Source organism: Mytilus trossulus, unplaced genomic scaffold (genome assembly GCF_036588685.1).
Source record: "Mytilus trossulus isolate FHL-02 unplaced genomic scaffold, PNRI_Mtr1.1.1.hap1 h1tg000380l__unscaffolded, whole genome shotgun sequence".
NCBI classification, from domain to species: domain Eukaryota; kingdom Metazoa; phylum Mollusca; class Bivalvia; order Mytilida; family Mytilidae; genus Mytilus; species Mytilus trossulus.
In genome coordinates, this window is record NW_026963343.1 from 80914 (window position 1) to 106916 (window position 26003).

Consider the following 26003-nt stretch of genomic DNA (forward strand, 5'->3'; position numbering starts at 1 on the left):
ATGAAGAACAGCAATACAATCAATGTTCCTTTGCTTTTTTCATTTTGTTACTGTGCGCTCATATACTGATTTTGTATCATGAATGAATCATAAATCTTTACTATTATATGTAACTTTTTACATTTCTATTTTCTTCTTGAGAACCACTTTCCCAAATATTCCTCATGCTAATTTAATATGTAAAAATTGTATGGCTCTTGAATAGTTTTAAACTTAGGGTCTTTGTAACAAATTTGTCATGTTATGATGCATACATGCATTTATTTAGCTGAATTACAAGCTACTAGTATATGTTTGCAAATTTTATTGATTTCAATCATGCATTATAAATAAGTCTTCTGTAAACCAAATTATATTATCTGATTCCTTATTTTAACTAACTTCACAGGGATTTTATTTCTGTCATGAAAAAAAATTGCTTGCAAAAATGAGTTGGTTTACAGTACTAGTAACTATACAGACTTTAAGTGCATACCTTTTCAAGTATAACATGAACATCAAGAAGACATGTTACATAGTATTGACAAAGGGATTCATCCAGTGGTCTGTTTTGTATTATAACAAGGTCATGCTGTTTACTTTGGTCCAGTTGTAAAACATATGATGTCAAGTCTGTCCAGAGTGTGCTGTATTCTGTCTCAGATATGGCACCGTCTGTGTTGTGGCTGAGATAATTGTTTTTGAATTCTCGAAGGTCAGAAATCAATGTTCCTTCATCTGATGACAAGCTGCAGCAGTTCAGTAAAATCAAACTTAATAGAGTGAGGTCAAGATCTTTCAAGGCAATATGATTTGCTGTATATTTACAATGACAGTTGTGTTTGGTTGATCCTGCAGTGTACATACGATTCCATTGGCTGTAATTAAGTGGAAGGGATTGCTGGTTTACACAATTCGCAGTGTCTACACAACATTTGCTATTTTTGTGACGCAAATGAAATAGGATGTGCTTGACAGGAAGACTGTTTATAAAATCTTGCAAACATCCAAATCCTTTACTAGTGTAGATGTCTTCTAGCTTCTTTCTCAGTAGTGGAGAAACAATTTCCAGTATCACAGAGCCAACAACAAGGTACCTCCTCCTGTCTTCTCTATCCATTCTGGAAACAAAATTGAAGAATTATGTAATAGAATGGTTAAGCTATTCTTAGTTTAATTATAGAAACAATTGTTAAATTATACATGTATAACTATACTAATCTGTTTAATTAGTATTTTCTGAAGGCAATTATTATCATTTCTACATCAACATGTTTTAATGTTGTCTTTTTTTGTCCTCATAGTCATGTATTTATATGATTGCAAAATAAGGGACTGAAGCAACATTTAATGTTATTTGGAAAATTGCATTACCACTTTTACTGTTACTGAATAATGTCTCTTTATCTGCATATATTCTTATATCTGCACTAAAAACTATTCCATGTACTGGTCAACAGTTTGATTAAACGCATTTATTCTTGGAGTTGGACATTTAAAAGGGATGATGTCTCATGGAAACATACATCATTTATCTTTGAATTTTGTCATCTGAAGATTTTTTGTAAATAGTTTATGTAGTATAACAATTGTATATGAAGACTCCACAAGTCAATCGACATGGTCCCATGGGATTAAACGCATATCAAATGTCTACTGGGGAAAGCTGCCTCCAACATTAGTTTGTTTTATATCTTCCTTTTAACATTTTTTTCTGAATTTCATACACTGAGAGGAGCATAGTGTTCAAGAAGGACTTGTTTGTTGGTTGGTTTGTTCGCCCGTCTGTCCTGCTTCATGTTAAAGTGTTTGGTTAAGGTAGGTTTTGATAAAGTTGAAGTCCAATCAAATTGAAATTTATTACACATGATCCTAATTAAATGATCTTTTTTAACTTTAACTCCAACTTAGACTTTGATTCCAATCTCATGATCTATTGAACATAGAAAATGAGTGCAATTGGAGGATCTGTATATTGTGGACAACATTCTCGTTTGTATGCCTCACCTAAGATAGTACAAGGGCATTATGTTTTCTGGTCTGTGCATCCGTTCATCTGTTTGTTCGTTTGTTCGTTGGTCCATCAATCTGTATGTCCCGCTTCAGGTTAAAATTTTTGGTAAAGGTAGTTTTTGACTAATTTGAAGTCCGATCACCTTGAAACTTAGTACACATGTTCCTTATGATATGATCTTTCTAATGTTAATGCCAAATTAGAATTTGTATCCCAATTGCATGGTCAACTCAACATAGTATGAGTGAGGCATCCATGTACTGTGGATACAATATTGTTTCTAAATACATGGGAAATTCGTCAAAATTAGGAATGGATGATATTTGAGCAAATGTATAGACTAATTGATTTTGTAAGGTAATATTGTTGTACATTTTGTATAAGATTTGATAATTTTTACTTTCAATTTACAAAAGATTCAATTATTTGACATTTTATAAACTTTCATTTTGGACAAAACAAGAAAAGTGTTAATACTACAAACCTTTATCCTATTTCATTTTCTATTTGTAAATACTTTGTAGACATAAGAAACAAAACCAATTGTGCTTTCTATTGGAAACCATTCAATTGTGGAAATACCCTTTGCTATTTTTAGACCTAAATCACATAATAAAGTATAAGGGTACCTGGTTATTGATTTACTTACACAAGATTATACACAAGTTTTGTCAAATGGGGTCCTCGAAGGGTAAATTTGTTCACCATGATTATATTGAGGAAAAGATACAGTACAATTCGAAAAATACAAAGGGCATATAAAATACACATGTATTTACAAAACTAAAGTTGATTAATTTGTCAACTAGATAAGATGATTTATTATTAGATATATCCTTTAAACATGTTAAATGACCGTATCTCATAATAAATTAAATGATAGAGAGCACTACCATTGTTATATCAAACATAGGGTTGATTTATTTAATTGTTATAACAATGCTTGATTTCAGCAGTATATTGAAATATCTTTGTCAAAGAAAATATATTGTTGGTAAACAATGAATTTATATAACATTTGACATGAAATACTTATTTGATTCGGAATTGGAAAGTATGAGTTGTCATAATTACAAAAAAGTTAAACCTTTTCAAAATGATACTTTATAAGATAACTAGGAGTAAGAATTTATGCAAGGGTGGAAATTTGTAAATTGTAATATTTAAATGAGGAGTCTACATCTCACAATTCTTCATATTTCAAATAGGTAGAAATGTAATTCAATGCCAGGAAGAACTGTTCAAGATATATTATAAGATAAGATATATTTAGTTTAAAGTGGAATGTGTAGGAACATAGAAAACACCTACTCTCAAGATATTCTTTTTCAAATTACAAAAACATATACATCCACAATAAATGCCCTGCAAATTTAAATGGCAGGGATATTTTGTAAAAATGTTTGTAAAGAATGAAAGTCTCAATGCATTGAGATTGAAAGAATAACACTGTGACTGACTGTAAGTGGTGCTCTCTACCAAAATATGTACTTTTACTTTTCTACATTGGTTAGAGGTATAGGGGGAGGGTTGAGATCTCACAAACATGTTTAACCCCGCCGCATTTTTGCGCCTGTCCCAAGTCAGGAGCCTCTGGCCTTTGTTAGTCTTGTATTATTTAAATTTTAGTTTCTTGTGTACAATTTGGAAATTAGTATGGCGTTCATTATCACTGAACTAGTATATATTTGTTTAGGGGCCAGCTGAAGGACGCCTCCGGGTGAGGGAATTTCTCGCTACATTGAAGACCTGTTGGTGACCTTCTGCTGTTGTTTTTTTATTTGGTCGGGTTGTTGTCTCTTTGACACATTCCCCATTTCCATTTTCAATTTTAGTTTATTAAAAAAATTGAAGAGGGGCATTATGTTTTCTGGTCTTAGCGTCCGTTCCTTCGCCTGTCCATGCGTCGTCTGTCCCGCATTAGGTTACGTTTTTGATGAAGTTGAAGTGCAATCAACTTGAAACTTAGAACACATGCTCCCTATGGTATGATATTTCTAATTTTAATACTAAATAAGATTTTTTACCCCATTTCACAGTCCATTGAACATGGAAAATGATAGTGCGAGTGGGGCATCCATGTACTTTGGACACATTCTTGTAACAATCTACTAAAGCAAAATAGTCAACTGGTGAATGCAATTAAAAATATTATGAAAAATCAGTTTATGCATGGTAAGATCGATTTTACTGAATTAAAATGTCATGAATAAGGTGATGCTAATATAAATTTCTTTAATTAAATATTAAATGTCCAAACTAATCACTCATGTTTTAAGTATATGGGAAAATAGTTCAAACAGGAGTATCACTGAAATGTTTATGTTAGTAGCTCCTTATAATTTTACAGGTTGATGGCAAAAATAACCCAAAGATACAGAGTATATTCTTAGAGAATTATCCAATATACTCAGCTCATTTTAGTGCCAATGGAGAGGAGGTTATCATGGGGTCAAAACATAAAGGTTTTCATTATTATGACATGATGGTTGGAAAGATGATCAGTGTACCTCCTGTTAAAGGTAAGTATTCAGTCCAAAGTAATCACAATTTGCCAGAATCTATTGTTATGCCCAATTTATAATGCTCCATTTATGTGCATCCGTCCGTCAGTAAGTTTGTTTGTTCGTCTGTCTGTCCCACTTAAGGTTAAAATTTTTGGTTGAGGTAGTTCTTGATGAATTTGAAGTCCAATCAACTTGAAACTTTGTACACATGTTCCCTTTGGTATGATCTTTCTAATTTATTTCACTGAACGTAGAAAATGATAGTGGGGATTGGGCATTCGTGTTCTATAGACACATTCAAACTGTTATAAGAAAGAAACGTATAGTGTATTTACTGTAACAAATTGTTTTTTGGTTTGAGCATTCCTGATGCGTACTTTTTCAAAATACTCATACGGTCATTTCATAGTTTTATATCTGCAAATATTTATTACATTTAATAGGTATTTCCTATGTGACATTCTATCAACAGATAATACATAATGTTTAACATCTGTACACTTTGTTTTTCATTTAGGTTTAGGAGAAGTAAATATGAAGAGATTTGTTGTGTCACCTGATGGAAGATTTATAGCATTCCTAGGACTATATGGAAGTATTCACTTATTGTCAGCCAAGGTATAGTCTTTATGATTTTTTTAGTTGATATACACCTAGATATAAAATTTTTGTGTACCTGATGTACTTGTAATGAGTTTCATCTTATACATAAAGAAACGTTTTATAGACCAAATAGATATAGAAAGATGGGTTATGAGTGCCAATGAGACAACTCTCCATTCAAGTCACAATTTATAAAAGTGAACCATTAAAGGTCACGGTACGTTCTGCAACACAGAGCCTTTGCTCACACCAAACAGCAAACTATAAATGGGCCAAATTTGTTTTAAAAAATAGTGTAAAATCATTCAAACAGGAAAACCAATGGTCTAATCTAAACAAAAAACTATAAACGAGAACCATTTATGAACCACACCAACAAAAGACAACTACTGAAACGTTTTAATGATACAAAACCTTCTACCTTATCTGTAACAATAGCGACTTAACTATTACAATATAGACAAGTTTTGCATATCTTAACAAACAAGTCAGAACATGCAGAATGGATACAAGTAAAATTTAAAAAGTTTAAAGTCAAAATACAGTTTTTGATAACATTTTCATATGGAATAAGAAGATGTTTTTAGTTGTCAATCAATCACAAGACCAGAGGTGTAAAGAGAAAATAATATCTGCAAATTTATAGATATTGTTTTAAAATAGACAAAGCTAGACCATAAAAGAAAAGTGATAAATGTTCTGTTTTCCTATTTTCAGTCGAAAGAATGGATCTATACACAGAAGATGAATGGTAGTGTCGGTGGTGTATGTTTTTCACAAGATGGAAGTACAATGTATTCATATGGGGGTAATTAATTGTCACATTCTCTTTTACAAACTTTATGTTTCAAGTTTATTCATAGGCAGTCATACACACCAAACCTATATCATAAGAATCAGGAAGTCTATGCTTGAAGACCAAATTAAAAGAATTAAAACTTGTGTCTGCTCATGAACATGTATTTTCTTTTCCTCCACACATCTCAATACTAATTATGCCCCTGCTTTGAAAAAGTTGGGTTTAAAGCGGGGGTATACTGTTTTACAGAGCTGTCTGTCAGTACATCCGTTCTGACAGTCCATCCAACCCATCCATCAGTCCATCCATCCTTCTGTCTGGTGAATATTTTTCGTTTTAATTTTCTCAGGAACTACATTACAAGGGTTTCTGAAATTTGGTTTCAAGGTTTACATATGTCAGCTATATCGTGTGGTGTGTTTTCAGATTCATCACTTAATAACTTCCTGTTTACTGGACACTAACATCATTTTAAACATGACTTCCAAGTTGAAAATTTTCATCACATTTTTCTCAGGAAATACATTGCAAGGAATTCTGAAAATTGTTTTCATGGTTTATTTAGTCAGCTAAACACTAGTAAATGTGCCATGCATGATAATCGTGCAAAAAATCATGCATAATTCATGCGTTTACAATATGTGATACACATATGTCTTTATTACATGTGAAGATCATGCGTTTAACGCATACTTCAGATACCGCATAATTTTAGCACAATGCTATATGATTTACGCATGTAAATAGCCTTTATGCATTAATCATGCGTTTAAGAAAACATGTGAAAACTGCATGTGAAGATCATGCGATATATGCATACTTCATATTTCGCATGATCCACGCATGACTTTCGCATGTAATGGCCTTCATGCATATATCATGTGTTGCACTTTTGCCTTTGTATTGATAACAACATGCACATTAGCAAAGATAATAAATTATAATTAACATTTCTAGAATATATTTAATCGTTCTATTTTAGATGATGGTGATGTATATATATGGGATATGAAGACACGTGACTGTATACACAGATTTATAGACGATGGATGTACAAAAGGAATGTCTATTGCTGTTTCTCATGATCATAATTTCTTAGCTTGTGGATCATATAGTGGTGTTGTGAACATTTACGAACCATTAGTGTGTCTTAAATCTAGGTCACCGAAACCATTAAAAGCATTATTAAATTTAACCACACCTTGTACGAACTTAGTATTTAATTCAACATCAGAAATATTAGCTATGTGTTCAGATTCTGCAGAAAGAGCAGTAAAATTAGTAAGTATAATGCAGGGAGTATAGGTAAAATTTAACATTCTGATTTATTTATTTATATCTAGATTGAAATACTATAAACCAAAATAAGGTACAGTGCATACATAATTTGACATAAATTTAAAACAAATGTTATCTTACCAAGATTTCATTGATCCAGTATATATGCCTTATAAAAGTGCTTTAACGGTGAATAAAAATGTATTTTGCGAATAAAATATTTTCCTTAATTGTCAAGTTTAAAAATTATGATAAAGAGCTCAAGAGTAATTTAAATCCATCAATTTATCATCAAAAGGCCAGCAGTCAATATAAAACTTGGCTTTTCTATTATAGTAGGAACATTTTTCATCTTGGTGTTCTTTTCAGAATAAGATAGAATATCATCATAACGTCATAAGTTTTATTTTATATCATTGGAAGTGATTTGATAAAATATGATGTCCACAGTGAGGCTATATTTTGACACAAATAAGTGGCTGTATACATACATTATAAACTTTATTTCAGATATAATAAATGTATAAAACGGCAGAATAAGATAGAATATCATCATAATGTCCCTAAGTTTTATTTTATATCATTGGAATTGATTTGATGATGCCGTTAAAATATGAAGTCCACAGTGAGGCTATATGTTGACACAAATAAGTGGCTGTACACATAAATTATAAATTATAGTTGTTAAAAACAGCAGTGCTTTTTTCTGAAATTTCATATTGACATCAACACCAATAAATAGTTGTACACACAAATTATAAACTATATTTCAGGTACATGTGCCTTCACAGACAGTGTTCTCTAACTTTCCTGATAGACTAGATGCTAAATTACGTATCCCTTTGTGTATGGACTTCTCCAGAAATAGTGGTTATTTTACAGTTGGAACAAACAAGGGTTTAGCCCTACTTTACAGGTACAGTTCTTATAGTTCAAAGATCAGTTTACAACTAAGTGATTTCATAGATTAAACGTTAATGGGTATGAATTCAGAGAAATATTTCTGTCAGTTTGGTATTTGTGTTAAATGAAATTTTATTTCATTTGATACTCAAATTACATCTTTAAATAAGCTAGCCCTTTAATTATGATAAAAGTGCAGTTTTTAAATTGTAATGAGGATTCCTACTATATTTTTATAAGAAAATTTAGAGCAGTGAATTTATTTTTGAGCTTTTAATTAATTTCTAATTTTGAAAGAAGCATTTTTAAAAAACAAGGCTGTATATAGAAAAAAGATTCACCTTCAATCTAATTTTATACCATGCGTCGCTAGGTAAAATCATTTTGCAACAGTGAAACCTATATTTTGCGTAGACCAAGCTTCAAAAACAATATCTCTTAATTGGAAAACGATTGAACCAATTAAATACTTACTTAGAAGCTACACTTGTCCAAGAGTAACTTTGTTTTAATCTAACCAAAATCAATTTATTTTATGAAACTTTTGTTCAAAGACATAATATATGTACCTATAAATGTGTATTCAATCTTTGTTGGAGTTATAAGAACCCAAAAGGAAAGTTTTTGAAGGTATCTAGTAATGTCTCAGTGTTTACATGAAGTGTCTGGTGCAAGGGTATATTGCTTTATTATTGATATCAGCTGGGATATTAATTCCTCTACCTATCAGTGTCTACAAGGAGTTTGTGGTTCAAGGGTCATGTTTATTGCTTTAGTAATGATATCAGCTAGGATATTTAGAAATTTAATTGATTATTTGGTAGTGACTTTAAAGTTATTTGTATACTGTGTGTGTTTCTTTGCCACAGGAAATCATACCCGATTCTGAAAAAGGTAAAGTTTGGGTTTTAATCCTGTTGCCATGATTTTGTTGAAGCTGCATTTCTTATACAGAATCTATCTTTTATTGTAGGGTGAAGCACTACAGCAATTACTAGTAATATCTATAAAATAAACAATTGACATGCAGGTCATCTAACATTAGTCTAAAGGAAGATAAAAGATCGGTGAACATCAAATAAAAACCAGATTCAACAGATACTATACTGTATAAGCCTGTTAAAGGTTTCCAATTTTAATTGGTATGGAGAATAGACATCCAGTTTTATTACCATAAAGAAGTGAACTTTGGAATTATATATTTATAGACATTGATTAACATTTTAACAATGATCATGAAACATTTAGCAATGTTAATTTTATGGTATATGTATTATTAATGACTTTTATTACTTGTTAATCATGAAGTGTTACAAGAGTATGAATATGTGTTAGTAAGTGATGCAAATGGTTTTAGTTATTTGATACTTTTGAGATTTTGAACACTAAATAGTATAAGTATTGAATAATTCTTATTGTATGATTACACTTGTTTTAAGTTTTAACATCAATTGAAGTTGTAACAAGTACCATACAAGTTTACAATCTAGATTAAATGATGTAAAAATATTATGATGTGGTATTTTAAAAATAATAAGAATAACTTGTATCAAAATAAATATATCCAACACATTGTATCTTTTGAATACAAACAGGAATCCAATGATACTTTAAATCATTATTGAAACTATGACTTAGTATGACAATATTAACATACAAATGTACACCTTTAAGTTCAAGGTTTCACATATGTTGTTTATACACTGACAGTTTGTGATTCTTGATAGTTGTATTTAACCTCACCAGGATCCTTAATGTATCTACTACAACTAGAATCATGCATATTTTCTTGTTTAAAAACATTTGGATTAACCCTAGTTTTTCACCTAGCTACACCTCTCACTTGTATGATAGTCGCACAAAAATTGGAGTTCAGTTGCCAGCATTGTAAAAAAATCATAAAGGAGTTAGTTCATTAAGGGCCGTACACAGCAAGATTAATGAGTTTAATGTTTCAAGATAAAAAAATATTAAAAATGATAAAAAGATACCGGGGAAAGTTGAATAAATTTGTATGTAAAAGTTTTATATTCATCATGTTCGTGTGTTGATTCTTAGATTCCATATAGGTCTGCTATGGACATGATAGAGATTGAAATCGTGTTGGAGGTAATGTCCTTATAACAATATTTTCTACAATTTCAATGGTAATGTCTGTAAACTTAACATAAGTCTTCTGCTTTTGATTGAATTGAGGGAACAATGTCAAACCAAAGTTAGCACCAATCACCATTAGGATATCTGTTATAATTTGAATCTATTTTGGCAACACTTTTAGGAATTTTGGTCCTGAATGCTCTTCAACTTCTTACTTTATTATTTCGCCTTTTTAACTTTTTTGGATTCGAGCGTCACTGATGAGTCTTTTTGCGCGTTTGGCGTATATATAAAATTTAGTCCTGATATCTATGATAAGTTTATTTACATGATTTCACAAACCATAGGAGAATCAAGTGAGTGACACAGTTTCTTTAGATCCTTGTTTTTTGTGGGTCATGAATAGAAATCAATTATGTAAATGTTTGTGATATTGGTCAATGAATTTTTAATTTGGAATTTTGCTAGAATACATGTAAGGTTCATATAGTGTTGAACCTTCTACTTTGATAGCATACACAGAATTCACAGAAATATTTCCAGGAGCATGGCAAAAGTATTATTGATGATTTTATTCCTTTCAAGAAATTTACCCTAAACATGAAAATGGTCGATGGTGATTGTATTTTATATCGGTAAATCTTAGTTCCCCCTACCTACTAAGTAAATCAATAGGAAAAAAGGTTATGTTATCATTTAATAGATAATCGCTTACATGATGGAACAAACTGAAAAAAAAATGTGAACTAAGTTTCCACATATATGCATGCTATGTCAGAATCTTTCATAATAAGGGCCAATACAGTCAAATCATACAATAAGTCTTTTAAAAACTGACAATGTCAAAGATGAAGCTAGAGAAATAATCTTTGGTCCTTTGCTGTCACACAAAAAAAGGTTGATTTTCATAGCGCGCAAAAGTGACTAAAACCCTAAAAATCCTAGCTTACATCTACAGTATGTAATTTCATTTACTATATTTTCTCCTTTTCATCTTCGAATAATTTTAACATGTTTACTATAATCCTTAATTTAATTGATATCTTTTATCAGATGCCATTGATATATAAATAGAAAAATCAATTATCTTCGTTGTTTGTTAGGTTGTATCAGTTACTTGATTATTAAGTTATTAAAGTTGTTGTTATTCTATTATGATACCATTGGGATTGCTGTATCACAAATATAATGTATTTGTATTTATACAGTATGTTTTCCGATTGACACTTATCATACTCCCCTTTTTCTGACTTTATGATATTCATCAGTAGAAAAACATAATAATTTATTTTATGTTAGCATATCGTGTATTCCAGTGAGCTCAACATTGAGGACACTACTGAAAGTAGAAGGTCTGCTTCACATCTAAATATCTTTCTTGTAATCAATGAAAATAAACGACTAAAAGCAAGGATTAATTGGAACTGGTTGACATCAGTTTTGAGTTGGGGAAACAACTACTTCTCTTTTTGGCTGTTATCATCTTGTTAATAGTGGACAGTTAGTATTAGTTGCATTAAACACTATCAGACGCCATCTGAGTCATAAAGGCAATACTAAGCAATACTTAGAGATTCTGTCAAAACATCAACATTAAGATCAAGTTAATTGGATAAGCAAAGGTTGTTTATAAACATCAATACCTTTTTGAAAACTACATAGTTTTAAATCTAAACTCAAGCTTAAACATACCATAAACAGTATTTACAGAAACATTTCCATGAGTATTACGTCATTACTTTCAAGAATTTTTTGTACAAAACTTAAGTGATTAATGATGATTATATTGTAGTTTTATTTCTGTTAAAGTTAAGTCTGCTTGTCAGCTTAAAAGTGAAAAAAATCTATTTCATGGACACACATATTTGTATTGCATACTGTTGTATAGACACCATGCGACCAATTATCTTCCAGTTTCCCTTAGCTCCATCACTTGTAAGCTGATTCGATTTCTGTTCCGGGATGAAAATTTCAGGGACTGAATATTCGGCTCTCGGTTGACACCTTTTGCGACTATGGTCTTGTTGAAACGGTGATAGTCCGTCGGAAGGGGACGATAAATGGCTGACCCGTGTTAAGACAGAGCCATATATATTGCACGTTAAAAACACCCTTGTAGGTTTCGAAAAAGAGCAGGAAAAATTTTGTGCGGAGACCCTCCATGGCTAAAAATAGAACATAGGGGTAAAATGTATATTTTGTCTTATAACTCTGTCACCAAAGCATTTATTGAAAATCTGACATGGGAGAAAACTTGTTTATCAAGTCCAAGATCTATCTGCCCTGACATTTTCAGATGAATTGGACAACAGGTTGTAGGGATTCTGCCCCTGCATTGGTAATTTTAAGGATTTTTTTTCTGTTTACGGTTATTATCATGAATGTTATTATAGATAGAGATAAACTGTAAACAGCAATAATGTTCAGCAAAGTAAGATCTACAAATACGTCAACATGACAAAAAATGGTCAGTTTATCCAAAAGGGAATTATTGCCCTTTAGAGTCATTTTTACCATTTTTCTTAAATTTTTGTAATCTTTTACAAAAATCTTCTTTCTGAAACTAATGGGGCAAATTTAATCAAACTTGTCCACAAATATCAATAGTGTATGAAGTTCAAAACATGTGTGCGGTGACCCAGTCATACAACCAAAATGGCCACCATGGCTAAAAATAGAACATAGGGGTTAAATGTAGATTTTGGCTTTTAACTCTGAAACCAAAGCATTTAGAGCAAATCTTACTTGGGTTAAATTGTTTATCAAGTCAATATCTATCTATCTATCCTAAAAAGTTTCAGATGAATTGGACAACTGCTTGTTGGGTTGCTGCCCCCAATTGGTAATTTTGAAGGAAATTTTGCCGTTTTTGGTTATTATCTTGAATACTATTATAGATAGAGATAAACTGTAAACAGCAATAATTCAGCATAGTAAGATCTACAAACACATCACCATTAATTAAACACAAATTTGTCATGAATCCATCTGTGTCTTTTGTTTAATATGAACTTAGACCAAGGTGAGCGACACAGGCTCTAAAGAGCCTCTAGTTTTGTAATGTTTTTGTTAGAAAAAAAACTACATATATAAATAATCATAGTAAGTCCTTAGTGAATCAGCAAATTCGAGACAAGTACATAAAGTTGATTTCTTGAATCATTCAATAAACGTATAATGAAAATAATAATAATGTTAAAAAGAGAAAAAAAGTCTAAACCTGATGTAGCATGGGTTGGGTCAATAATTTATTACGTAAAAGTTTACTTCTGAAGTCATTCAATTTGTTGGAGCCAGGAGTTCCAGCAGGTGTACGCTCTTTGCAATGGTGTATTTTTTATAAAATATTATTTTTTCAATAAATAAATTGTCTTTAAGATAATTTGTTAAGGCCATAATATTTACAATATCCACATTTCAATATGCTAGGTCCTTTTATTATTCCTAACATGCATCAATGACATCCCTGGTTATACCTCTTTGCCGATGACAGTCTGCTGTACAGGGAAATTAGTAACGCCAAAGCTAAAGACAAACTGCAGAAAAAGCTTGAAGCGTTAGAAAGTCGGAGAAAGATATGGATGATGAGTTTTAATCTAACTAAATGCATTGTTATCGGCATACCACCAAAGAAGAAGGAATCTATACAATATCCGTACACTTTACATGGACATATACTCGAACCAGTAGATAGTGTCAAGTACTTGGGAATTTCAATATCAAACAATCTCTCATATAACAAACATATCCAAAACGTTTCAGCAAAGGGTAACCGAACACTTGGGTTTGTTAAATGAAACATAAAAGAATGTACAAGGAAAGTAAAGGCCGCTGGCTATGCATATAGACCAAGGTGAGAGACACCGGCCCTTTAAACCCTCTATTATAAGGTATACCAATATTTAACTAAATTCTAAGTTACATATCGCAACCCAATGTATTTTATCTTAGGTCTAACAGTTTAATGGGTAATTCTTAAACAGATTACAAAACTTTAAACGCCTAAAGATAAAATTGAGAATGGAAATGGGGAATGTTTCAAATTGACAACAACCCGACCACAACTCTATAAATAGATATAAACATAGTGAAGCTATTATTTGTATTGTCTATCGAATACAAATTAGTTCAATTTGGTAAGCGTCGCCTGCCGGTGTAAACATTTAGAAAGGGTAGAGCCGATTACCCCATGATTTATGTTAAATCTGAACTATTTACAAAAAGTCTATCAATCTTAAATTTTTTTAGATTCATAGTACCACATCCCAAAGTGTACACTCTTCAAAATTTTACTATATGACCGATAGATATCAAACGTATCACCAACAAATAAACGCTTAGCGATGTTTTTTTGAAAAAAAATTCTTCTTAGTATTTATTCTTAAAACATTTAAGAAGGTCATCATTTCATAAAACTAAAATTGTGTTGGAAGTAAAGCTATAAATTGTTTTTCGGCCACTAATTAATTTTTGCCTATCGACGGCTTTCGATGAAAAATTGACAAAAACATGTAACAGAAAATTTGAATCTTTGATCCATGTACATGCAACATGAAATGCTGAATAGAATTTACAGTTTATGGACATTTTTGTGTAAAATTGTTAAAATAAAATTGATAATTATAATGGGGAATATGTCAAAAAACCAAACAATCCGACCAATGAATAAATAGCAGATAAAGGCCACCTATGGGTTTTCAACACATCGAGATAATCACCCTATGAGAGAAATTGTTATAGGTCCAGGGAAAATTAGCCTCGTTACTTTCAAAGACCCCCTTTTTAGCTCACCTGGCCCGAAGGGCCAAGTGAGCTTTTCTCATCACTTGGCGTCCGGCGTCCGTCGTCGTCGTCCGTCGTCGTCGTCCGGCGTTAACTTTTACAAAAATCTTCTCCTCTGAAACTACTGGGCCAAATTTAACCAAACTTGGCCACAATCATCATTGGGGTATCTAGTTTAAAAATTGTGTCCGGTGACCCCGTCAACTAACCAAGATGGCCGCCATGGCTATAAATAGAACATAGGGGTAAAATGCAGTTTTTGGCTTATAACTCAAAAACCAAAGCATTTAGGGCAAATCTGACATGGGTAATATTGTTAATCAGGTTAAGATCTATCTGCCCTGAAATTTTCAGATGAATCTGACATTCCGTTGTTAGGTTGCTGCCCCTGAATTGGTAATTTTAAGGAAATTTTGTTGTTTTTGGTTATTATCTTGAATATTATTTCAGATAGAGATAAACTGTAAAAAACAATAATGTTCAGCAAAGTAAGATCTACAAATAAGGCAACATGACCAAAATGATCAGTTGACCACTTTAGGAGTTATTGCCCTTTATAGTCAATTTTTAACCATTTTTCGTAAATCTTAGTAATCTTTTAGAAAAATCTTCTCCTCTGAAACTGCTGGGCCAAATTATTTGAAACTTGGCCACAATCATCATTAGGGTATCTAGTTTAAAAATTGTGTCCGGTGACCCCGCCAACTAACCAAGATGACCGCCATGGCTATAAATAGAACATAGGGGTAAAATGCAGTTTTTGGCTTATAACTCAAAAACCAAAGCATTTAGAGCAAATCTGACTTTGGGTAAAATTGTTAATCAGGTGAAGATCTATCTGCCCTGAAATTTTCAGATGAATTGGACAACCTGTTTTTGGGTTGCGGCCCCTGAATTGGTAATTTTAAGGAAATTTTGCTGTTTTTGGTTATTATATTGAATATTATTATAGATATAGCTAAACTGTAAACAGCAATAATGTTCAGCAAGGTCAGATTTACAAATAAGTCAGCATGACCAAAATGGTCAGTTGACCTCTTTAGGAGTTATTGCCCTTTAAAGTCAATTTTTAACCATTTTTCGTAAATTTTATATATCTTTTACTAAAATCTTCTTCTCTGAAACTGCTGTGCCAAATTGATCCAAACTTGGTCACAATCATCTTTGGGGTTTCTTGTTTTAAAAATGTGTCCGGTGACCTGGCCATCAAACCAAGATGGCCGCCACGGCTAAAAATAGAACATAGGGGTAAAATGCAGTTTTTGGCTTATAACTCAAAAACCAAATAATTTAGAGAAAATCTGACATGAAGTAAAATTGTTAATCAGGTCAAGATCTATCTGCCCTGAAATTTTCAGATGAATTGGACAACCTGTTTTTGGGTTGCGGCCCCTGAATTGGTAATTTTAAGGACATTTTGCTGTTTTATATTGAATATTATTATAGATATAGGTAAACTGTAAACAGCAATAATGTTCAGCAAAGTAAGATCTACAAATAAGTCAACATGAACGAAATGGTCAATTGACCCCTGTAGGAGTTATTGACCTTTGTAGTCAATTTTCAATCTGCTTCCTTTGTTTAATATTCACATAGACCAAGGTGAGCGACACAGGCTCTTTAGAGCCTCTAGTTTCTTAAATTGGAGGAAAGACAAATATTTTTCAGGTGCCTGTGCTTTGGCTATTTCTGGGGTTAACCAAACTTGCTGCCAACAATTAGGTGTCGATGCTTTACTGCTTGAAAAAATGTTCACAGTTATGAATGATTATCAAAATATCTTTATTGCAATCACGCAAAATCGACATCAACAAAACAAACCAACAATTACTGAGCAAAAATAAGAAGAAACTGATCAAACTCAACCTTTTACTCGGTGATTTGTGGCAGTTTTATCACATAGTTCATTTTCTAATAAAACCCCTCAGTCATCATGCAATTCTACTTATCTTAGATTACTAACTTTTCAAACTTTAAAGTCAAAATTATGCATCGTTATTGTTCAGAATGTTGAAATATTTTCCATTCGTCGACATTATCTCAAAATTAAAATATATTATTGATCAGTCTGATTACCGCTGTGTAAACTTTAACGACAGGGTTAGATTTTTTATCAGATAAGCAGTAACCTCAATTGTTATTTTATTTATTTTCTATCTACTGACTGCCCCTCTTGTATCTTTTGCCCTCTTTTGTTAATGTAATATTGTGATCAATAGTATTTTTACCATATTTATATAATATTTCATTGTATTAGACATGTTCACCATAAGTTGATACCGATACCGAAACCAAAAATAGTAATGCGGTAAATGGTAAAAAAATATAATGTTTAATTAACTCAATTTTTTTCTCTTTTATATTGAGTGACCTTTGAATACAGTAGATGAAGCATAACTTCAATTCAACAATTTACATTAATCTAATAAAAAATAAAGTTAAATTAAACGAGTATTAAATACACTATTGCAAGTTATATGCAATTAAATTGATACAAATCTAATTATGTAAATTATTCATGAAGCATAAAAGCTTTCGTCGAAGGGAATGAAGAAATGGTACCTTTAAGCTGGCAAAATAAACTTTTAATGGTTTTGATTTGTTAACATACATTTCAACAAATGGCTTTGATGTTTGATGTCAGCAATACTTTTGATCACAAAGCTATCCATGAAATTGGGTCAATTCTTCATCAAGCTTTCATATCAATGGGAACATGCCAGAATTGGAAGAATCAGTTAGATATTTTGATGCACCTCCCATAGAACAAATTTCCCAAACCAGATATTAGGCATTGTTTTATAGTGGACATGTTCAATGATTCACTGTATTCATATGCAAGTCATAATAGATACAGTTAAGAAAATAATATACATTAACTCTTGTTTCCTAGGTCTTAACAATGACTCGATGACTTACAGATTGATAGATGCGATCTGTCCACACGAGATCTCGTGAATGTTACTTAGTTGGCGATACCCTATCCCTATGCTCATCGGAATATCCTATTGCAACACCATATACTGTAAGGCAGCCACACAATCAAAATCCGCTTTCAATGCAAAATTGTCAATGAACAGATTCGTACAAGAGGAGTTTATGTTGATAATCTCATCATAGATACCAGGATTAAATTGTGTATTTACGCCAGACGCGCGTTTTGTCTACAAAAGACTCATCAGTGACGATCGATTTCAAAAAAGTTATAAAGGCCAAATAAAGTACGAAGTGGAAGGACATTGATGACCAACATTCCTAAAAAAAAATCCAAATACAGCTAGGATAATCTATTCCTGTGTTAGAAAAGCCTTAGTATTTATAAAACTTCAAAAGTTTTGTAAACAGTTAATATACCAATAAGACCATATCAATGATAATTTATGTCAGCACAGAAGTTTTCATAAGAACATGCAACATTCAATCAGACGTATGAAAAATAATATAAAAGGTTCTTTTTATAAACAGAGCCGGAATAATAATGAGGTTATTGCACAACTATATAAGTGCAGCACTTTACCTTCGAAGAAACCTGCTTTATGATTAATGTACATGATAAATATATAGTAAATTTTAACAATGCATTAGTGTATTTATTAATGATTGATTGACACTCAGCTTTTTTTTTTTTATATATTTGAATGTGAATTGATGAATAGAAGTAATACTCCCTCTAGTGTATTCAAATTTAAAACAATATAATGGAGTAAACGGCTTAAGTTAATCAGCATAACATTAACACTTAAAATTTACTTCACTTCTATTTTTGGTATCGTTTTCGGTTTCGGTATCGGCTCATGGTGAACATGTCTATAATTCAAATGTTTTATTTATTTCATATTTAAATATAATTGTTTTATATCTTATTATAAATAAAAAAAAAATTAAAGATTTGATTCATTAATCACCTTCGTTCAAATTTTAAGTCATTTGACATTTCAAAACGAAAAACAAATGGACGCAAATATACACGGACCTTTATATATGCTAAAGGTCTTGAGTTCGAACCAAATGTTGACACTGTATTGTTTCTACCTAAAAAAAAATATATTTAGTCTTTTCCGTAAAAATAATTCCAAGTTCTAATGTGAATACGACATTCCCGCCAAAATGTTACATGGTGAAAAAACAAAGAAGCTGGGATGTAAGTAAAGGTAAAATCACGTAAAAAAACACATGTTAAAACGTCTACAGTTTACTAGGGATAATATCTCATCTTAAATTTCTAAATCATTATCTAAAGGTTGCACTTTGTAAATACAGCTGTTGCTCAAAACACGCCTCTTTTGGGGATTGAATATTCATAGAAAATCATTTGTGTTTACATAATGGTTCCCAGTTAGCTCTCTGTGATCCATATCGCAGATAGAGAACTTGGGAATGTTACTAGTAAATAAACACGTGTATATTGTTTACATTGAAATCTGTGGTAACCTTTCATTCGAGGTAGGGGTAGATAAGAAAATTAGTGTTAGTTTAAACTTTGAGAAGTTCAGGGCATATAAACGTTGCAAATATGCCACACAGCCCTATATTTTGACCATTTAAAAAAAATGTGGTGCATATGAACTTTCAATTCTAGGATAAGATTTTTTTCAAAACTTCATAGTAAAAGTGGTGCAGTTTTAGCCGTAAAAGGAGTTCCTATGGGAAATTGCATTGTCAATATTTATAGAAATGCGACCTATAGATATAATAAATATTTAACAGTGTACTGACGGAATGGATAATTCTTTGCATGTTAACTCAGATTTTAGTGTTACACTATATAAACATGATAAAGTCAGCCGGTGAGTATGTAACCTATTCTAAGTTATTGTCTAAAGGTATAATACATAGCAAATAGTGTACAAAAAACATAAAACATTAAGATATGGTATATAAGACAACCGCTGACAAAGTTCGTTATTTGAATAAAGTACATAATTTCAAAGTTAAATGATTTCATTTATATAAGTAAATGTAGATGAACAAAACGGAAAGAGAATAGTATACAATACATCCAATACTCAAACCACTCGACTCTACATCATTTTGTTAAAAGAGTAACATCTTTTGATCTGATATATATATAATTTTCTGTTTACAAAACTTTGAATTTTACGAAATACTAAGGATTTTTTTACCCCAGGAGTAGATTACCTTAGACGTATTTGGCACAACTTTTGGAATTTTGGGTCCTCAATGCTCTTCAACTTTGTGTTTGTTTGGCTTTTTAATTTTTTGATCGGAGCGTTACTGATGAGTCTTATGTAGACGAAACGAGCGTCTGGCGTATAAAATTATAATCCTGGTACTTTTGATAACTATATATGACCCTGCAGATATAATCTCACACCATTCAGCTGGGATTCGCTGTATTTTTAATCATGTGGATGGGCACGGTGCATTCAAGTGTAAGAGCACTGTGATGAATGGTCACCGCGGAGTCAGAATAGCATGTAGATTGATATGTCTTTTATCTTGTGAACTAGCACTTTCAAAATGCATATTGCTTATCTGTAAATGTAATATTTGCAACTGTAAGTTGTATCCTGTTCACTCTGTCATTAAAAGTTAGATGAGGGGGGGCAAGGGGTTTAACTGTTATGCTGTTATGAGGCATTTTAATTCTTTGTTATCTGTTATTCTGAAAATATATTTACTGTTAGCTGTTATTATCTTATTCTTTGTTAGCTGTTATAGGACTTTTATCTATTTTGTTATCTGTTATTGTGAGAACCTATTTGCTGTTACCTGTTATTGAAAATTGGAATGTTAGCATCATGTGAAAGCCAATCTTCCGTAGAAATTGAAGATAATTGAAAATTGTGATTTGAATGGATAATAGTCTCATTGGCAAGCTTACCACATCTTCTTACAATGTATATCATTGGTGTCTGTCTACTGGTAGTATTGGGTGACCCTGTATGTGCAGAAGAATATCAGTAACATACATCACATAAACATATTAAAATCAATTTCCAGTATATATTGTTATTATCCTTTGTAAAAAATTCCGTTGTCTGTGAACATGTAGCATTTTGTACAAATTATGATTCACTCATTACTTGTACAATAACTTATAGTATGGATTTTGTTATAAAAAAAGCATTGGTACACACAATAGATATTTTTTATTCAATGACCACATAATAATCTTTATGTTGTACTATTACACCACTGTCCCTGATTAGGGGAGGATGAGACACCAACTAGCATGATTAAGTTGACGCAGGCACACTCTGTATGTGACTATTTCCAAGTCAGGAGGGAGCCTGGATTCAGTGGTTGTAGTTTGTTACTGTGTTACTAAATTTCCCGTTCACTATTTTGTGGATAAATTAGGCAGTTAGTTTACTCCTTTGAATTGTTTTACATTTCTAAGTGGTATGGGCTAAATTATGGCTTTGGAAACTAAACAACATCTTTTTCTTTTAGCATTTATATTATCAGTGCTATTCCCTAGCTCTCTTTTTACTCACCATATTTTAAAAAGCTTTTTAACTGCTTCACATGGCGAAAATTGAAGCTCAGAAACCATTGATACAAATAAAGATGTGCCTTCAGTTTAATTTTTCGACAAATACCCTATTTAAAATCCTACAGCTTCTCTAATGCTGTACCCAAATTTTCCATATTCTATAATTTCGCGTAAGATGCATGATTGGTGTTTCAATAGGTCCAATCTCTATTATACTATCAGAATATTGAAAACAACACGTTATTAATTTCTTGCGTCCGAAGCGCTTTTCTGGATTTACCTTCATCAGGAACGCTCAATGCCAAACATTTGAAATCCGAAGATGTATAAGTACCGAAACCGTTGAAGAGCTGTATGTCAAAAATACCTAAAATCAATAGCCAAATTCATCTAAAGCCAACGTTGCCTGAGGGAGTTGAAACCTTAGTTTCTTAATAATTTATAAATTTATAAACGGACAAATTTTAGTAAAGTTTGTTAAATCATGTCAGTACCGAAATACTGACCACTGAGCTGATGATACCCTCGGGGACTGATAGTCCACCAGCATTGTCACTTGAGTCAATTTCTATTATCAGAATAACCATAACTGGCATGCGTGTGTCAGTAACTTGTCCTGTCTTATCTGATCTGGGTATTTTTGTATTTTATAAGTTAGTTTCATCATGAGGTCATTAAATAAAAAAAAATATATTGTGCATCAATGTTTTTGGTATTACTTGTAAAGTATAAATATTGCTTTTCAGAAATAAAAAACATAAAAATATAATCGTGATAATAAAGTGTCACTGGCTGCACTACTTTCAAAAATTAATTAAAAAAACCTAGATTAAAAATATCCCTATTTCAAAAACAGAAACTAGTGATTTCGTTCAGAAAAATCAACATCCATACTAAAACTTATTGTACAAGTTACAGAAAAAAATCAACCAAGGCAGAACTGCCTCAATGACCGAAACGTCTTGTTTACACCAATTACAATTTTCTAGGTCCATACCACAAGTTACACGCTAAGATCTACGAGTCATGTACTGTAGTCCGAGATTACTCTGACGTCCGACTGCTGTTTTGTCAGAGTAATCTCGGACTAATCTACTGGATTGGTCGTGGACAGATTTATTTTCATATTTCATTTACTGTTATCTGTTATTGTCCCTTTTCAATTCTTTGTTATCTGTTTTTCACCAAATCAATTCATTGTTTTGCTGTTATTGGGACCCCCCTTGCCCCCCTCTTAGATCACAGGTTCACAATATCATATCCCCTTTCGGCTACAGCAAGCCTGAGTTCTTCTTTGATAAGATAAACACACATATATATAAAATTGAATTTCGAAATGCTTTCAAATTCCTTTATTTTCTACTTTTTTTCTTCTGTACATTTCTACTAGTGTGAACGCAAAATTCAATTTCACGTTTTATTTATAGATTTATACATGAACTATAACACACCTGTGATATCGCTGGTCCGTGACTGAATTAAAGTATATAACTATGCGTAAGCCTTATTATAGTATAATTGGAATTGTCATCTGATAAAATCATGCTTTCTATAAGATACACAGTTTTCCCTGCTTTCAAAATCTTTCTGTTTGAACCCGATAGCGTCTCGCATGCACATATTAAAATGTAACCGCTAGTCTCGAAGGTGTTACTCGGTATAAAACAATAAATACCAGGATGTACATGATAAATATGCCTACTCAAAATTACCTACGATGACAGTAGAAAGTAAAATAACAAAATTACAGAACTCCGAAGAAAATTCTTGCTCATTCATTTTAAAATATATGTGGACAATTTTGAATAGAGAACTAACTAAAATTAATTAACAATTGTACTTCAAATAAGAATCGATGCTAAAATGTCATATTTTGCACTTAAAGTCATAAGAAACGAGTGACCGGTGAAAAATAATGTTCTTCCAATTCTTGAACCAATGCATACAAACATCATAAACTTAGTCTTCTGTGCACGAATTTCTCATCTTTTTCGTGTAAATTTCGTATAAACGTCAATTTATTTTCAACCGGCCAGTGTTGGTGTGAAAATATGGCAGGTAATTAAAGTTCGTGTTTTGAATCCGAAGTTTAACGATTGTCAACAATCGACATAAAATCAACAAAAAGCATGGAAATTGAGCACGTGTTTAACATGTAAATTCAGATAATAGTTTATTTTAAGGACATTCATGCGTATTGTGATCACCGGATTTTTACGAGGTGGGTCACACTGAGGTCACTTTGCATACGGAAAATATGTCGGGGGAATTGCTTGCTGGAAGCAAGCAATTAAAATAAAGTAAACTTCTTCTAAATATGAATAAATTAAAGAAATTTCTTCAGAAAAAAAGTATATGTACATAAGTTTTATAATGAAAACTATCCATTGAGTTATAAAAAACATATGCATTATTTTTTTGGATTTGAGATTTCTTATGACTTTAACTATAAACACGTAAATAAATTAACTCATAGCCTATAGTAACTTGGCCCTGGATTAGATACTAGTATGTCCACAAGTTTGACTTGCAATTTTTATCTTTAATTGAAAGTGAAATTTGCTAATCCAAAATTGTGAATGATGACATGTTCATCAAAATTACAAAGGCATTGATAGCAATAATCCAACAAATAAAATGTAAACGCCGAGGACTATTGAAATGTTCAGTTTTACTGAAGTATCATACAATAATTAAACTGATAAATGTAACAGAAAAACTGAATTAATTTTCATAGAAAACTTTGATTGTCATTTGATCACCTAGTGTGAAAAGTTTTCTTTGCCTTGAATTATATGACATCCAAGTACGTTTCAGTTGTTTCAGTCCCGTTGTTGTAACAGGTTTATACTGTTCGCTTTCAGATGACACATGTTGTACTGGTCCATCACTACACACCACATACAGACTGCCATCATGTAGTGTAATCATCCTACTGGTTGTGGAGGGTAATGTTATGGTGTGATGTCTGTTATCAGCATAACAATACCAGTACAGCGTGTTATTGCATGTGTGACAGCAATCGCAGTAGAATATTTTGTCACCAAAACCATGTAGCCTGTAAGGACCACAGTCAGCTTTTATTGTCTGTACCACTTCTTCTTTCTGATAATCTATAATCAATATTCTGTTCTCATCATCGCTTACAACTAACTTGTTGTGTGAAGTTGTAATGCCACTCCCGTTCCACATGTCTGGTACTGATATGGATTTGAATTTGTGTTTATTGTTGATGTCATACATCTCTATACACTTACTATCACACAGTGTAACAGCTACAATAGAGTTGTTGACTGAGGTAACCCTCAATGGTCTGCCCTGTACATATATACTGTCTAACTGTTGTCTAGAAATTTATGTATTACTGAAAAATTATTACACCAGGGTTTTCGATATCACAAACTAGTCAAAACATTTACTAAATTTTATCATCGGTATAAAGACATCATTCGTAAATATAGCTCAACATGCAGACTTTTTATACGTTCAGGTATTTCACATCCAATTTTTTATGGAAATATTCTTTATAAAGCACAAAGGTGTCAGTATTCACCTCATAAACTTACAAAACCTTTGAATAGACTTATTAAGAAGGGATATAATTACGATACTGTTGTCAAGTCATTAAAGATTGCATATTTTGGCGTTAATATTGAGTCACTGATAAGGTCTTTGCGTCGGAACTAAACACATTTATTCTAAAAACAGTTGTTGGCATGACACGGGTTATGTTCTTCTCATATATGTTATGATGGTATGATACTAAACCCCTTACGGGAAGGATTGTGCCTGATGTTCATATGATGAAATCATAATCTTTCAGTCAGTTTAATTGAAGTCTGGAGCTGGCATGTCAGTTAACTGCTAGTAGTCTGTTGTTATTTATGTATTATTGTCATTTTGTTTATTTTCTTTGGTTACATCTTCTGACATCAGACTCGGACTTCTCTTGAACTGAATTTTAATGTGCGTATTGTTATGCTTTTACTTTTCTACACTGGTTAGAGGTATAGGGGGAGGGTTGAGATCTCACAAACATGTTTAACCCCGCCGCATTTTTGCGCCTGTCCCAAGTCAGGAGCCTCTGGCCTTTGTTAGTCTTGTATTATTTAAATTTTAGTTTCTTGTGTACAATTTGGAAATTAGTATGGTGTTCATTATCACTGAACTAGTATATATTTGTTTAGGGGCCAGCTGAAGGACGCCTCCGGGTGCGGGAATTTCTCGCTACATTGAAGACCTGTTGGTGACCTTCTGCTGTTGTGTTTTTTTATTTTGGTCGGGTTGTTGTCTCTTTGACACATTCCCCATTTCCATTCTCAATTTTATCTATCTGTATAACATATCAGTAGTCTACTCTTGTAAGGTACACACATCACCAACCTACCATCATCCATCATCACTGTATCTTTTACATCTTCGATCCAGTCAATAACCACTACTGATGTCAGATCTACCTCATCGTGTAGTGTGAATAAGGGCTGCCCTAGTTTACATGGCTGTAAAGTTCCTTCTTGTTTGTCTGAAAAAAAGAAATGTCTATTCTGTACAAATCATTATACAAATTACGTTGAATGTATA

At 32.0% G+C, this 26003-nt stretch overlaps 1 protein-coding gene across 1 annotated transcript in view; it reads left to right on the forward strand.

Annotated features, from left to right (window-relative positions):
• LOC134702050 (U3 small nucleolar RNA-associated protein 18 homolog) overlaps positions 1-26003 on the forward strand; it is a 119134-nt gene that overhangs the window by 28191 nt on the left and 64940 nt on the right. The window contains exons 11-12 of the mRNA XM_063563148.1: positions 4344-4515; positions 5018-5118. Of these exons, the coding sequence (XP_063419218.1) occupies positions 4344-4515; positions 5018-5118 (273 nt within the window). The remainder of the gene's footprint in view (positions 1-4343; positions 4516-5017; positions 5119-26003) is intronic.